Genomic DNA, 12,799 nt, shown 5'->3' on the forward strand with positions numbered 1-12,799 from the left:
CATTGCTGCTGACTCATTTCGAGGGTATATATATATATATATATGTGTATGTACAGTAACAACAGTAGAGAGTACAGTGAATGACCTTTTGAGCTCTAAGGAAGAGCCTCATGAAAAACGAGGTACTCGGTTTAAATCATGTCTAAAAACTGCTTTGACAAATACAATTTAGTGAAATATACATGATAGAGTTTCATGTATTATAATAGAGGGAGGAAGCCGCTAGCGCAACAAAAAATTTTAAATAGCAAAATTGAAAAAATAGATTGCGTTCAATTGGGGCTGGTTATAAACGCTGGTCAACGATACCTTCCCTGATGAGATTGCATTGTATTTGCTCCATAGATTTATTGCATTATTGCAGATGTTACATGCATGTCAGTACCGTCACCCTGTAAAAGAAAGGACAGACAACACTGAACCAAAGTAAGCTACAACAAAGTGGTGCTTGACGCATGGTATTGAGTGGCACAGTTCATAGCACTTAAAATGCATACAGTTCACGAATCTTACATTTATCTGCTGCCCATTTAGTTGACGATTCAACCCGGGCAACACTCTGAGATGATGTTCAGTGTTGAAGGGGCGTGAGAGAAAGCCAGACAATTATAGCTACGATACATGCCTTCCACAACAACTCATCTGGGCGCATCTGTTCATGTGCCAAAATTGAGACCAACTATATGGGAGACTGGATAATCAACTATCGGTGTAACTGACTAGCTTACCATTTGAGCAGCTCCGTTGATGGCAGCTGTTGTAGTTTTTCCAGGGGTATCCGTAGCTGCAGCAGTGGCTGCTGCCTCTTTTTTAGCCTTGGACATAAAACGTCCACCGTCTCCTCGATTTCGATTTGTGGCGTGTTTATGTCGTGACTCATGTAGGTATCCTTTCCTCTCTTTCACTACTTTTCCTTGGGCTTCAAGCTTTTGTCTCGCCTGACGCCTCTTTAGTATTCTGTGATATTGCTTGGCATTTACGTAGAGAGGAGGATCATCCGTGGCTACATCTTGCTAGAAAACATCAAATTGAGAGACACTTGAAAACATGGACAAGTGAAACATGAACAAGTTACACAGTTGGAGTTTTGTGAACGGCATTCATTATATGATTGTACCACGCAAACATCACATCTTGCATATTCTTATAACATAGTTTTTACACTGGACATTTTTGTATAAAATTGGAACTGCCTTGATAAATTGAAATCCCAAACATCTAGGTATCTTGGCACATGAAATTCATGATTCTGATACTGAATTTGTATGTCAAACCATAATAATCAGTAAAACAAAGTTTTTATTGCTACTTTAGAGACAACTAGCCGAATGCCCGACATTGCACGGGTATTAAAAAACTGCTTATAAACAGTGGCAGGTAATGTACATGTAGTTGCCTGCTGCTTCCCATTAGCCTGGCACATTGCCAAAGGCTAATTTGGGTAAGCTAGTAAGACTACTAAACTTACTATTGAGAACCGTGAGAACAAGCTTTAGTGACGTTACGCAGTAACACGGAGCGCTATGCGTATTTTAACCCAGATAATGACTCGTATCACCCAATGAATTAATTGCATCTTGCGCCTAGCTCAATGGGTTAGTTTATCGCCTGTTGAATGGGAGGTTTCGAAATCAAATCTTCTGCTTTACGGATTCTTTATTCCAAGAATTGAAAATCGCTATAGCTGCACATATACAACGACGAATATACAAACAGACGAATATACAAAATGCTATGTAGCTCATTCTAACTTACGCTATACCTAGTTTAACTCAAATTATATTATCTTTATTGTTTTTATGTTTCTATTTCATTTCTACCAACTTTTTGATGCTTACAAAATTGCAGTGTTTCAAAAAATGACGCACGTCGCATATTTAAAATTACGTTGGATGTGAAATCAAATATTTCTTCTAAGTTTATGCTCTCTTACAAAAGATTTGTAGGTAGATGTGATCCTAGTTGGAGATTTGACCGTATTTCATCTAATGCTAGAAGACCAGGGAACTAGGGATAAAAACGAGTTGTACTCTCCATCTTTTATAAACTAAAGCAATGTGACAACGCATGTACAGGAGAGCCTAGCTCCAGAACACAAATGACCGTCGACAACAGAACAACGTACATTATTGCAATCAATAATGTCACTTTGATTTCGACTTTGAGTTGCCAAAACCAAAATAAACTCTAAGCTTGCAGTGACTTGCGCAAAAATGTTTGCAAGAAACAATTTCTTTTTAGCACCACAAGATTTTGTGGTCATGAAATACTACGATCTGCTAAAAATTTGAGTATATTAAATAAAGAGAGACCTTTAAAATCGTGGTGGAAATAACAAAAATCATTTTCTATCGATCAACAAAATTACCATATTATGACACAAAAATTTTCAGGTTTTACTGTTAACAATATCTAGTCACTTCAACTGAAGCAATTCATTTTCAATAGTAACAACCTTGGTTTCCTGCCTCCTAAACGTGCTTACGCATTCAAGCAAGCAGCAAACAAATGAACTGAAATTAGAACACCACGTAGAAAGGATATGTGAAGAGTTGTCAGCTCAAAACAGTTATTTGCAACTGGCTGAGGACAATAATTACCCAGAATAATTGACCCAAACTGAAAAGTACATGTATGAAACCCTGCAGGCTGCCTGACAACCAATAGAATTTGGACTGTTAGTGTGCATTCACCAAATGTATAGCACTCAATCTTCTGAATAATAATTTTTTTCACTTATTGCAAAATTTAATCACACAATGTTTTAGATTTGCAGCAACCTTTTTAGAAATTACTTTATTGGAAGTTGCGAGAATTACCCATGGCTCAGAGAATTCCAGAGTTAGCATGTCAACAGACCGGCTGCTACACACCTGTACATCCACGTTTAATCACTTTTCTATTAACCTTCATAGCGAGTTGGCAATAAGATGATGCTAGATCGATATTGAACTTGTAATATATTTTCATTAAAGACTTGAGTCATGAGACATCAATCCGGAGATACCTTATCGAGGTCGTTAATCCTAGCTATGATCAGTCTCACAGCTAGGCAGCCTTTTGATTACCATTTAATAAACAAGCTTCACGAAGCTATTTTCCTAGAAATTATTAACGAAATGAGAATTAAAAAACTCATGGGGGGGGGGAATAAATGAACACGAGTCTCAATAGTGATTTGAAGATGCTCAAACTGATGATAACCATTATCAACAATTTAATGAACATTAAAAGCAATTACTTTCTATATTACTGACTTATTTCATAAAAATCTTACAAATGCACTTAACACACAGTCATAGAGCTGTATGTATATCTTGGATAAGGCTGCTACCGAGATGTGCCCGAAATAACATCTGAATATATACGCGAGGAAACCGGCTTTACTGATTATGGCTGCGTATGCTATAGCCTACCTGCACTCCGCCGATCACACGCTTAGACGGAGTTGAAGTAGTCACTTGGGGAGCTACGACGACCATGACAGGCGTATTTCCACCTCCACCACCAAAGAGTTGCGAGGTGAAGGAAGCTGGTAATGATATCACACTGCCACCACCTGTGAATAAACAGTAATCAAACTCCCATTATACTAAATAATTAAAAGGAAGTAATGCACATTTTTTACAAAAAGTGATCAAGATATGCTCAATGTTTGGTTAGACGGACTGAGCCAACTTTCAGTATAGATATTTGAAAATCTTCTTGATTATCACTTGGTTTCCTTTCTCCAACATTTGCTCATCCCTAGCATCCTTCTACACATGCATGTTACGTATATGTAATAATTCAAAGAAAACTCTTCCTATAATGTTTTACTTTTTAAAAATTGGGTCTTGCTCTATAAAATTGGGTAAGCTCAGGTTTCAGCACAGTCGTGCTACAACATGTATTCCTACCAACTTTACCATTCGTACCAGTTAGTAACCGATCAGATTATATCGGAACTCCCAGAATATTACGCCCTCAGAATATTACGCCCTAACTCATTTAATTTGCATTATAGCCCAAAAATCTCCAATAACTCCTTCATAAACACCACAGGGTAGTTACATAAAACCATGGAAAAAAGTACAATGCTGGTGAAACCAAGGTAGTACGGTAGTAATCAATAAAAAAGGTTTTTATTGTTCCTCTGCCTTAGAGTAAAGAAGCATAGGCTTGACAATGCATATGTGCAGAGGTAGGGTGATATACGGCACAACTCCGTCTAATACATGACAATGCATATGCGCAGAGGTAGGGTGATATACGGCACAACTCCATCTAATAAATGACAATGTATACACGCAGAAGTAGAGTGATAGAGATATACGGCATAACTCCGTCTAATAAATGACAATGTATACACGCAGAGGTAGAGTGATAGAGATATATGGCACAACTCCATCTAATAAACGACAATGCATACACGCAGAAGTAGAGTGATAGAGATATACGGTACAACTCCGTCTAACAAACGTGAGGATATGTTTAACTCAACCTTTTCATATATGTATCTTTTGTGTTTTATTTTAAATTTTTACCAACCATTTTACTTTCACTTACTAAACTGCAATGTTTCAAGGAATTTCAAACACAGTAAATTACTTTAACTTTCACATCATATGTAAGAGAATTTGTATATTGAACTGGCCACAAGCAGGGGTTTGACGGTGCTGTTAACGATAAGACCTCAATGTTTCCCAGCGCTCAGTGTTATTGACATAAAGTTTCACTAAAAACATATTTCTTTTTGTAAATCTACAAAATTTCACAAACAAAAATGTTTAAAAGTTTTCAGAAAAGTTGTGTGACCTATAAATAAGTTGTGTGACTTATAAATAAGTGGTGTGACCTATAAATAAGCAGGTAAGAAAGAATACCAAATATATTGATTTTAATTCTAATTGGTTAAACTGATTTTCGGCATTGTCATTGCCAACGTGATTAAACACACAAATGAGGAATTTCATATAAATGATATAATAAGGAGCAGCTCTCTTCTCACAGCTGCAGTTGCTAACCTAAACCCTGTGTCAGACAACGGCTTTGTTTAATACAAATTAAGAAATCATTATCAATTACCCTGATAAGTTGTATTCAACATTGCCCTCTATCATATAAAACTCTTACAATCAAACCTTAACTTATTATTCGATCGAAGTTATTCGATTCCCGTATGCACTTGTCATGCCAAGGCCATCGTAGGTTGGAGCAAAGAATACATTTTTTTCTATTTAATCTGATGTACAGCCTAAATGTTTAACAATAAATACATCAGACAATTACAAACAGTACCTATTAAAATGAATGAATTATATAAAACTACGTAAACAACAATACATGTAAAAAACTTGACTACGCAAAACACTAAAGTAACCATGCAAAACAAAAGTAATATAGTATGAATCACTAAAAAGAGGTATTGTCATATCGTTGTGATGCGAATGGTTAAACGCTAGCCTATAAATCTGCATTTTCTGTTGCGAGTCTGCAACAACCTCTTCTAAGCTAGTCTTCACCTACTACCTGAGAAGATTATTCTACTTATCGCTAGAACCAATGGTAGTAATAACACGCCTTCACGCATAGCAACAAATAATGGCACCCTTAACGATTAAAACATGCCTTTTTGTTATGAGGGCATATTTGAGCACATCACGGAGTCATCTGCTCGATCACAAGAATCTAAAGATGGGACAACTACAATACCTGTCTGTATTTGAGCTGAACCATCTGGTTGATATACAATTTGATTTTCTGCAGAGCCAGGCTGAACAACAACAGCATTCTGTTGTGTGGCTACTTGTGTGTGTCCATTTATCACCTGCACCTGCAAATCATTCCCACTAGTTACTACATAAGAGTAAACTATAAACACAACCCGCGCCACTAGAACAAGGATGTCAGCAAAAAATCATCGGGCAGATTGAAGGCCAGTAGAAAATGCAGTGTGCTCAAAAAAGATCATTTTTTATGACTAATTAAGGTGACGAAACAATTTAAAGTTATGCATTATAATTAGGCATTTTGGCCTCAAGTAAGCGTGCGTGATAGCAAGCAATCAGCATTACACTAAACCAGCCGTATAGCCGCTGAACAACATTTGGTAGATAGGAAAGATATTAATATATATTTATACAAGACAAAATTGCACAAAAACACAAGCTGTAAACCAATCAATTTTAAACACTCAAGCTCTGCTCTTAACTTCTGTGCAATCTACACAGATCTTTGCTACACGATAAATAGACATCACATTAGTGAAACTAATTGCCACCACTTAAAAACAGCCATAGAATAGCAGACTCTGTAGTTCAGTAAACACTACATAGTACTCGCAACCACAATACATTTAAGTTAATTTGTAGGATCACATGCCTTTATTATTAAAGAGATATCGGCCTACACTCTCTGCCTATGTAGGTCAAGGGTTGAACTTTTCCCGACGAGCGAACTGTCTGAGTATGTTTGTATACTGACAATGAGATTCAGAGATCAATTACATCTAAATATCAATTATGAGCTAAACTTTTGAGAAACCAGGCATCTTCCACTAAACATCAATCTGCAAAGACTATGAGCTAATTTTTTACTGTTGGGACACGATGCCACCTTTATTTGCATAAGGAAAAAAAAATGTTGAAAAAAAATTCCACCAAAATTTTCACATATTCGAAGATTTAAATTCGGTGGGTTGATATTGATAGTTCAGTAAAAAGTACTTGCTATCCAGACGCTCTTTACTAGACACGCTGAGTAAAATAGCTTGTCACGAACAAGCATAACACCGATTTTATGAAGCTAACTCTGTCATTATCACGGGGCATAAGCTGTTCACAAGCTCAACCCAATTCCCTAAATAGAACAGAACATACCTGCTGGTACTGTGGCTGGTTGGCCTGTGTTGTTGTCTGTACAGTCATGAACTGCGGGGTAGAAGCAGTTGTCGATTGCTGAATAACTTGACCACCTTGAGCTAGCTGGAAGACCTGAAGCGTAGATGATCAGTTTAACTAAGGTGGTGAAAAATGGGGGGAAGAAAATAACAAATACCGGCAATGGTACGAATAAAAATTAATAGATGTTTACACCCAGTTTAATGTTGTTTACCACCTAAACTTGAGTTACAGGTCTTAAACACCCACAACTATAAAGAACGCTAAGAGCATAACTTCTATAAATAAGAGAACATAACTTCTTTAAATAAGAGAACAAAACTTTTAGAAATAAGAGAACATTACTTCTATAAAAAGATCAATATATGATTACTCATGGTGGCATTGGTATTGCTGAGACAAGACGCGTCATAACTAATTTTTGTAATGCTTAGAATTAGCAAAACCAACAACAGAGTCTTTTCTTTAGTTAACATGGAGATACAGTAAACAGGTTAATTTCCTTTTCCCTAAAAGAAAGATTACAGGAAGCCACCAAGATTTCGCTCGACTATATCAAATTGGTAACGTATACCATTACCAATCAAAATGCATGTATTATTCGCAAAACTTTATACATGCATAATAAATCACAAAAATATTTTGATGGTAATGTTACAATTACAAGCGCATTTCATAGCTTCATCCATGTAGCTCTATTAATCTATGCATGAAGCAAGATGCAGCATAACGCGCATGCGTATTCGGTATAAATGGGGTGTAGGCGATGATTGATTCTAACTTCGATAATTTCTAAACAAATCCCGACATTTGAGACGAACCACCAGAAAATGATCGCACTGAAACTGTCGAGTTGTAATATTTTAGGCTAATGATTTTCATACAGCATGTTGTTATTAGTTTACTACTTGAGCTGAGATTGGCTAATAGTCCAACCATTTCAAGCTAATGTTTAATGACCAACAAATTGGAGTCATTTATATATAATATTTGAAAAGTTTAACTTCGTAATACTTAGAGTATCGATAAACAGATGCACATGAAAAATCAGATTTTCTAAACATAAAGCTGGTTGCGCATGCCAGTGATTGATAAGGAGTTATCATATCATACTAAACTACTACTTAACCTAAAGCTACTTTCCATTACTAAATGCAAATACAGTCAAACATGGATAACTCGTCCACGGATAGCTCGAAAAAATGGTTAATTCGAACATTTCCTTTGGTCCGTTCCCACGTAATGATAAATTGCTATAGATAACTCGAATTCAACACTGTTAATTCGAACTGTTTTTTTGCCCAACAGCTACCGAAACGGTTGTTTTCGCTTTAGAAAATCACTTTATTCAAAGCCATAGAGGTAAACTTCATCTTTTTGTAATTCATAAGCGTCGTTATTACCACCATCGGCAAAATATTTTTGTCAACGACTTTTCTAAAAGTTTGGTGAAATTTGATTTATACAGCGATACGATGAATAGCACGGGCTAGCCGGGTCACGCGCGCAAGAATTTTCGCCACGCACATACAAAACAAAAATCGCATGTTGTTTTGTATGTGCGTGGCGAAAATCCTTGAGTGCGTGACTCGGCTAGCCCGTGATGAATAGTTTTCCGACGTTGATTCCGTGTTGAATCAACGTCGGAATGTTGAATGTTTAAAACGTCTTAAAAAATGTTGTAATTAAACGTATACGTTGTCTGAGCTACAAAAAACTATTCATCGTTTGACCTAAACACAGAATACGTGTGTACATTCAATAAGTATCTATTAAAAAAGCGTGAGTGATATAGAATGTACCGTAAAACCTCGTAAAACTTCTAATTGAACTGCCTCGGAGTGTTGCTCTTAACGAATCCCAGGTAAAGTAAGGTAATCTGCATAAACTTCAAGAAAAAACGGCAAAATTGATGGTGGGTAAAACCCCAAAAGAAAAAAATGTCTTTTCTTTTGAGCATTTCAACAACGATCAAGTTTTGCCAATGTCAATCTGAAAAACGTCCTGGCAATAACATCACCTCAAACAACAAACCAATCCCAAGTGATAGAAAAATCTCTATACTTTTTCATGAAAACGTTTTAAACTTTACATTAGAAGCATTTAATTTGAAACAAGCCATTTGTGCTTTTGATTTATATTATAGTTTGTATATGTACATGTATCTACTAATAAATAAGTAAATATATGGACTTGTGACAGTGCTCTGATAACTTGAATGCTCTGATAATTCGAACACTTTTGCTCGGTCCCTTGAAGTTCGAGTTATCCATGTTTGACTGTATTAGCATAATAAAATGTATAAACAATGTCTGACCAAGGGCAAACCATTCGTCAAGCGACGACTCACAAGCGCTAACCACCACAGAGTCTCATTAAAATTTATTAATGATTGTCACATGAAGTTAAGCTAAGACTGCAAAAAGGCCAAAAAGGTTTTTACAATTTTAGTTGAATAACAATAAGATTATTTGAGGATATAGGCCGATATATATCATTGCCACAATAAGACTGATGAGCTAAGACTGACTGACTTTCACAGCTATCACAAGAAGAAACAAATTGAGTTTATAAACCTGCTCAGCAACGGCTTCACGAGATATTACTACTAATAATTGTATGCAGTGGTTGTTGTATGCAACCACAACTACCAAGGATCAAATGATAAACGTCTAAACAGATGTAAATTAATTTGCTAATGTGGTACAATTATTATTAATTTAATTTTAGTTTCTCTTCAAATCAGTCCTATTATACCAATTGTAATCTGTAAGAGTTGTTTTTATAACACAAAAATATTGTATGCATGAATTTATAGTGTAACGCAATCCTGACCAACAATTTTTTTTAAAGAAACTTGAAAATCCTTTTTGACTAGAAGGTTTTTCAAGTTTCTATTGGTGGGTTTGCAGAAAAATAGGTTAACATCTTTTTACAGACAATATTAACAATTATAAAACATTGGATCACACAATTATCTCTCTAAGTCTGATGATCAGATATAACCTTAATAAAAAGACTGTATCATAGTAAGCATGTAGAACAGGTCTAAATATCATTACTGTTGTTTTGTTGTTGAAGCATTTTTCCAAATGATGATTTCTTATAATAACGCTAAAAATTAAAAAATATTTTTCATAATGCGCGCTTAACCCACAAAATCAGCAGTAACCTTTCCGTGCTAAGTCTGATTTAAAAGATATAAGATATATATTATATATATATTTATAAGATATAAGCCTGCTAAAAGATATAAGCTGTAAGTGGCTGCATGATGCAACAAGGAAGTAAATACCTATTACATACATTGTCATGCAGTTTGATTGGCCGATTTTCCTTCCTTATTGCGCATCACAGAAAAGATTACATATGGACAAATGCCAATTCAAGTAACCAATGAAATGTTCCAACGCGAGTTAGAAATAAATAATTGGCTAAGGAATAAGCAAACTAATTTAAATCTAATGATAGGAAAAAGCATCTACAGGGCTGTAACTTTTTATACGGTAAACCTTATAAGTGTGTTACTTCTATATAGTGCATACTAAATATGATGAATGCTAAGCAAACATGTTTCTGGACATAATACTTAGTTCCAAACAGATACAATAAACTTACAGCTGAGTTCAAGTTAGCAGTAGTAGGGCTCTAACATATTTTTAAAAATCTTTTGCGACTGTTTGAATAGGTCAAAAGCACTTTTGTGTTCAAGTTTACACATTTCTCCTGGCATTAAGGATAATGAGATTGATTTATCGTTCATGCTAAAACTTTCAAACTTGAGGAGTTAAACACGACCAGATGAAGCCATACGGGCTCTGTGTGGTTCGGCAACTAGGATTAGGCAGAAGAATGAACAGAGGCTTACCTGTGCCTGTGGAGTCGCTCCAGTCTGAACTATGACTGGCTGGGCAACTGACTGTAGCTCAGTGGCTGTCTCAGCCGCTGTTGTGGCGACGCCAGCAGAGACAGAAGTAGCTGTCTGAAAGTCGGCCATCTCTGTCATTTTTACTGTTCAATGCCACCAGCACCCCACTCGAGTCTAAAACAAAAACAGCATAGCTAGGAATGCAACAAGATGTCTACAGACTGTCATGGCTCCAAAATTAATGCAATTGCTTTATTTGGAGGTTTAATTTGTTGAGCCTGAAATGTCTATTCCAACTGAAGGCCCTATGATTGTAGTGATGCAAAGTACGTACCTTATAATGTATGTCTACGCTGTCTATCTCAATCTTCTGGTTAACAGATGTAACAGCACTATCCTTTCAACTTCGGTAAAGTACTGGTTAAACAATACTCAGCTTTCTCATTTATCTACAAAAATCAAAAATCATTGAATATAAAGTCCGAATTATTTAACACAATAGTAGTAGTATGCTTATGTTAATTAGAATGTTCTGGCAGCTCAGCCACAATTACACATGATGCTCTGAAAATTTGCGGGCTCATTTATTATCTTTGTGTATTTTCAAATGCTAGCTTATTTTTTGTCCTCCACATAATAATAAGAGGCTAAAATCATCTTTTCACAATGGTAAGCATTGGAAGAAATGGTAAAACATTTGGAAAGATATGGTAAACGGGTTCATTTCGTGTGATGTCACAGAATAAAGTAGATTGTCTTTCATTGCAAACGGCTGTTACAAATGATAATATTACAAATTATTAATATTACAAATATTTCAAACGGTTAATGTCTAGGCTATGTAGATATATTTTGTTATGGTAAACTTAGTTTCAATATTTTGGGTGTGTTACAACAGCATGTGTGTGTGTATTTTATTTCATCAATTAGTATAAATTTATATAATATTAAGCAAAACGAAGATATGGTTATAATATTGATTAAGTTAAAAATAAATGAAAGCTTAGTTCCTACTTGTTAAGGCATGATGAGGCCCGCATGCGCAGTAGCACTGCAGCTAGTCGAGGTGCTGGGCCCACAGGAAATGGCATGCTCGAATAGTAGGTTTGGATTAATCTAGACTTAACAAATGGCCTTTAACATCAACTTTGAAACAAGTGAATGCAGAAGTTTTGCGTAAGTCTCTTGGAAGATTGTTCCATTGTGATGGTACTCTGTATTCGAATGTTTTTTGACCAGAAGCAGTATAAAATAATGGTAAAGGTAGATTGGTTTTTAAAAATCTGATGTTGTAGTGTTATCTGCATGGAATAGAAAGCTTAAAAAATTGAAAGTACTGTGTACATCCTAAATCATTGGACGTTTCCCAAAAACTTTAGGACGTTTTACGTTGGCAAATCAAATACAAAAAGAACATAAAAGTGCCACGAAATACGACAGGCTACCGTTAACGTTAAATAGTGTGATACATTATAAACGCACTCTATTACCCTAGCATCAATGGCACAAAAGATACAATAACTGAAATGCTTATACGTTACCTCATCGATGTACGGTAGACTACTATTAGTCTAAACGAGTTAGTTCGCTACATAGTTTCTTTCTAATATGTATCGATGTGTAATTTGAAAGTCGTTTTAAATACATTATATAGCTATACTAAATATTTACATATGTCAGATGGTTGGATGAAAATTGGTGTTTCCCCAACCAGTTGAATTATGTGATTGGCTACAAATTCCTTTCCTTCTTATTTCTCAATGGTCCTTCCGACGGCCTATCGCTGCAGTATATAGAGCATAGCGGCTTCTTCATTGGAGACGCAACTGTCCAATGGCTTCTGGCGGACAAACCAGTAGTTTACGAGCAATCATTAAAAGATGTTGTTAAAGTCAATGCAAAAATACGTAAATATTAACATAAATCTTTTGAAAAACACTATTTTTGATTAAAAAATATTTAATTAAAAACAATATAAAAATGTGCCATGATGTTTGAAAACAATTTTAAAAGGGAGGTAAATATAACTAACAAATAGCCTAAAAAGTTC

The 12,799-nt window shown here is 35.5% G+C and overlaps 1 protein-coding gene across 2 annotated transcripts; it reads right to left on the bottom strand.

The window, feature by feature from the left end:
• Nucleotides 1-12: 12 nt before the first annotated feature.
• On the bottom strand, nucleotides 13-12,583 carry LOC137401647 (nuclear transcription factor Y subunit alpha-like). 2 transcript variants are annotated; one of them, XM_068088101.1, is made up of 8 exons: nucleotides 12,421-12,583; nucleotides 11,084-11,198; nucleotides 10,750-10,923; nucleotides 6,861-6,974; nucleotides 5,695-5,815; nucleotides 3,417-3,559; nucleotides 729-1,013; nucleotides 13-392 (listed from the first exon to the last, which is right to left on the bottom strand). In XM_068088101.1, the coding sequence occupies exons 3-8, from the start codon at nucleotides 10,885-10,887 to the stop codon at nucleotides 348-350; spliced, it is 846 nt and encodes a 281-aa protein (XP_067944202.1). In that variant the 5' UTR covers nucleotides 10,888-10,923; nucleotides 11,084-11,198; nucleotides 12,421-12,583; the 3' UTR covers nucleotides 13-347. The 2 variants fall into 2 exon arrangements, with proteins under 2 accessions (XP_067944202.1, XP_067944210.1); XM_068088109.1 differs by lacking the exon at nucleotides 12,421-12,583 and adding an exon at nucleotides 12,291-12,396.
• Between the last annotated feature and the right edge of the window lie 216 nt (nucleotides 12,584-12,799).

Source organism: Watersipora subatra, chromosome 1, assembly GCF_963576615.1.
Source record: "Watersipora subatra chromosome 1, tzWatSuba1.1, whole genome shotgun sequence".
NCBI classification, from domain to species: domain Eukaryota; kingdom Metazoa; phylum Bryozoa; class Gymnolaemata; order Cheilostomatida; family Watersiporidae; genus Watersipora; species Watersipora subatra.

Excerpts from the sequence above, each read along its gene's own strand:
- LOC137401647 (XM_068088101.1), bottom strand. The coding sequence starts at position 10,887 with ATGACAGAGATGGCCGACTTTCAGACAGCTACTTCTGTCTCTGCTGGC. Across the intron at positions 1,014-3,416 it reads GTGTGATCGGCGGAGTGCAG|CAAGATGTAGCCACGGATGA; the intron begins GTAGGCTATAGC and ends GATGTTTTCTAG. Across the intron at positions 393-728 it reads TCAACGGAGCTGCTCAAATG|GGTGACGGTACTGACATGCA; the intron begins GTAAGCTAGTCA and ends TTTCTTTTACAG.